We start from the raw sequence: 3,055 nt of genomic DNA on the forward strand, positions 1-3,055 counted from the left end.
TTCAAAATCTTGTTAGTTTTATCCAAGATCCAAGATCCACTAAATACTTGAACAACTTTTTTGTTTTAACTAAAGGATAAATAAATTATAAATGCCAATAATGATAGAAAATTAGCGATTATTTGGTCATATAAATGCCAATAAGGATAAACAAATCATTAGTTACATTAGAATATTATATATATATATATATATATATATATATATATATCATTTGTAAATTCGTATTTGTTTTATAATTCGGAAATTAAAGTTTATTTGGTCATTTTTCAAATAGCCCATAAATCCATGACATTATAAAGTGGGCCCGATATTTCCCTGTGTTTCTGATATTAGCCCATATTGCTGCAAATCTTCATTGACCCTTTTTCGCGATACGACGACGTTTTGTGAAATCCCTTCTTTTGACTGAAAAAGGACAAGGCATCATCATTCACAACTTTGACGCTCGTTGTCCTCCGTTGCTCGGTGGTTTTACGCCTGGAAAACACACCAAGACGATCTCGTTTTAATCTTCAAGGTGGATACCCCGAGAAAGTCAATCGGCTTGGTCGAGGTCCGAGAAACTTCTGGGTAAGCAATTCGAGTCTTTGAACATTGTGCTTTAGGTCAATTTCGATGCTTTCTCTTGGGAATAATCCAGGTGCTGAATCGTCCGATCTTTTGCCTGATTATGGATTTCTGGGTGATGGGTATCACGGGTTTTGAGAAATTATGTACCTCTCCTACTCGTAACGAGCACTAGGCCTTGGGAAATTTCTGGGCATGCACAATTCATGTCCTTTTGTGTGAAATTAGGGAAACGGCCGCTGTTTTCTGTGTTTTCTGATGCTGAATTTGTCAACCCTGTTGATTCAATTCGGAAAGTGATGGTATTTGCTCTCCGATGGTTGTGGCTTGACTCAAAAGTTTTCAGAATTATCGCAATTACCTGTGCTACTCCTGAAAGTTCTTTTTGGTACGGATTTCAGTATTCTGGGTGATGTAATAGGAAGTTTTTGTTCATGAAACTAGTTTGTCGCTTCGATCTCTGTTATTGCTGGTGTTGCATCTTGTATGATAACTCAGTTCTTTCTCTGAAGAAGCTCTGATCATCGGAATACGTTTGGTACGGGGGAGATCATTTTTTATCAGCATTTATTTGCAGGACAATGGCATCTTCTTCGGATTCATGGGTGAGAGAGTACAATGAAGCTTTAAAGCTGTCCGAGGATATAAATGGCATGATATCAGAACGGAGTTCATTGGCTGTAGTATCAGGGCCTGAAGCTCAACGGCATGCTTCTGCAATACGAAGAAAGATCACGATTCTTGGGACTCGACTAGACAGTCTGCAGTCCCTTCTAGCTAAGATTCCGGGGAAGCAACCCATGTAAGTACGTCTCTTATTAGTTTCCTCCTACAACAGTTAAACTGCAAATTAGACACACCACCAACCAAGTTCATGTCTCTCCTGTGTGGTGATTATAGCTGAGGTCTTTCTGTCTGAACATTTCTTTACTCCGTTGTTGTGTGTCATGTTGATGGACAGTTCGGAGAAAGAGATGAATCGACGCAAGGACATGATTAGCAATTTGAGATCAAAAGCAAGTCAGATGGCATCTGCATTGAACGTGTCAAACTTTGCAAATAGAGACAGCTTGCTCGGGCCAGAAACAAAGCAGACTGACAGCATGAGCAGAGTTGCTGGCATGGACAACCAAGGAATTGTTGGATTTCAGCGTCAAGTTATGAGAGGTAACCTGTTTGTTAAGAGATCTTCATGTTATCCTCTGTGTACGGTATAAAACAGGCTTTTTGTATTCATCCTCTCATGGGTTCTTTTTTTGTTTTCCTAAATAGAGCAAGACGAGGGACTTGAGAAGTTGGAGGAGACAGTCATAAGTACAAAACACATTGCTTTGGCAGTTAATGAGGAACTGAACCTGCAGACAAGGCTTATCGTATGGTTTCCGTTTATTTTATTCTTCTGCCTTCAGTTTCATGGTCTGATCTTAACAAATCCGACTTTGTGTTCCTATATATGTACAGGATGACTTAGACTACCACGTGGATGTTACCGATTCCCGCTTACGGGTAATACATTTCAACTCTCCATTCGTTTGGTCAGATAACCCTCAGAAACTTAGGCCCACATATGAAAGAATCGGTCGCCTCAAAGACTATATTGCTAAACTTACCCGTGACCGTGATGTATTCGGGTCTGAATTGATTCTTACTCTTATGAAGCAACTGTTTGGTTAGCTGCATGCAATTGCACCCTTCTCAGTAAACTCATCAATGACATTTGGGTTTTGATGTCTCTCCCTGTTTTGGTTTTCTTGATAGCAGAGAGTACAGAAGAGCCTTGCTGTAATGAACAAGCGCATGAGAGGTGGTTGCTCTTGTGTGTCCATGCTCTTATCCGTCATTGGGATTGTGGTTCTGGTCGTTGTGATTTGGCTGCTAGTCAAGTACTTGTAATTCCCCGACAGGACAGCATAATGAGCTGTCCTCCCCTGTAGTAATTGTATGTATCCGGATTTATCTGTTTTTCCTCGTCCAATTGTCTGCGCCTTCCCTTGTTTTCTTCTTCCTGTGAAACCTTCATGAGTATATAACGTGCACGCACTGGTTTCATATCTTTGCAAGTTGTAAGCCTTTCTGTTTCGGCAAAACCAGCTGCTTCATAATTACTGTATTCTAATCCAATCCCGTAGATGAGAAATGGCTTATTCAGAACTAGTGAAGTGTCAGAACCCCAGGTTGTGTAGAGCTGTGTTGCCTGACCCCTTGAAATCTCTTGCGTACCTCTGAAGATATGTCCATACAGATAGAGAAATGAACTGTTGTCATGGTGAGAATCTGTAATACTTTCTTTTAGATACAATTCTGTAGTTTTCAGATGTAGTGGGTGGTGACAAATAGAAAAAGAATGATACTATCACCAGAACATGAAGCGATCCTGTAGTTGCCGGGGCATGTTTGCCTTTACTACTATACATTTACCATCAAGTGTGAAGAAAGAAGAGACCTATGAGACGGGAGAGGAAGATGGTGTTGTGGCTCCCAGCAG

General features: G+C 40.4%; 2 protein-coding genes across 4 annotated transcripts in view; one reads left to right on the forward strand and one right to left on the reverse strand.

Moving 5' to 3' along the window:
* Positions 1-283: 283 nt before the first annotated feature.
* On the forward strand, positions 284-2,691 carry LOC104808157 (syntaxin-51-like). Of its 3 annotated transcripts, none has more exons than XM_010533742.2 (6): positions 284-573; positions 1,135-1,372; positions 1,532-1,737; positions 1,843-1,943; positions 2,032-2,076; positions 2,329-2,691. In XM_010533742.2, exons 2-6 carry the CDS (start codon positions 1,152-1,154, stop codon positions 2,461-2,463), a joined length of 708 nt encoding a protein of 235 aa, XP_010532044.1. In that variant the 5' UTR covers positions 284-573; positions 1,135-1,151; the 3' UTR covers positions 2,464-2,691. The 3 variants fall into 3 exon arrangements, with proteins under 3 accessions (XP_010532044.1, XP_010532042.1, XP_010532045.1); XM_010533740.2 differs by having other exon boundaries at positions 287-573; positions 1,148-1,372; XM_010533743.2 differs by having other exon boundaries at positions 297-573; positions 1,148-1,372; positions 2,332-2,691.
* Positions 2,692-2,807: 116 nt separating this feature from the next.
* LOC104808158 (uncharacterized aarF domain-containing protein kinase At1g79600, chloroplastic-like) overlaps positions 2,808-3,055 on the reverse strand; it is a 3,023-nt gene continuing 2,775 nt past the window's right edge. The window contains exon 5 of the mRNA XM_010533744.2: positions 2,808-3,048. Within this exon, the coding sequence (XP_010532046.1) occupies positions 3,014-3,048 (35 nt within the window). The 3' untranslated portion in view covers positions 2,808-3,013. The remainder of the gene's footprint in view (positions 3,049-3,055) is intronic.

This window comes from Tarenaya hassleriana, unplaced genomic scaffold, assembly GCF_000463585.1.
Source record: "Tarenaya hassleriana unplaced genomic scaffold, ASM46358v1 Cleome14, whole genome shotgun sequence".
Lineage (NCBI taxonomy): Eukaryota > Viridiplantae > Streptophyta > Magnoliopsida > Brassicales > Cleomaceae > Tarenaya > Tarenaya hassleriana.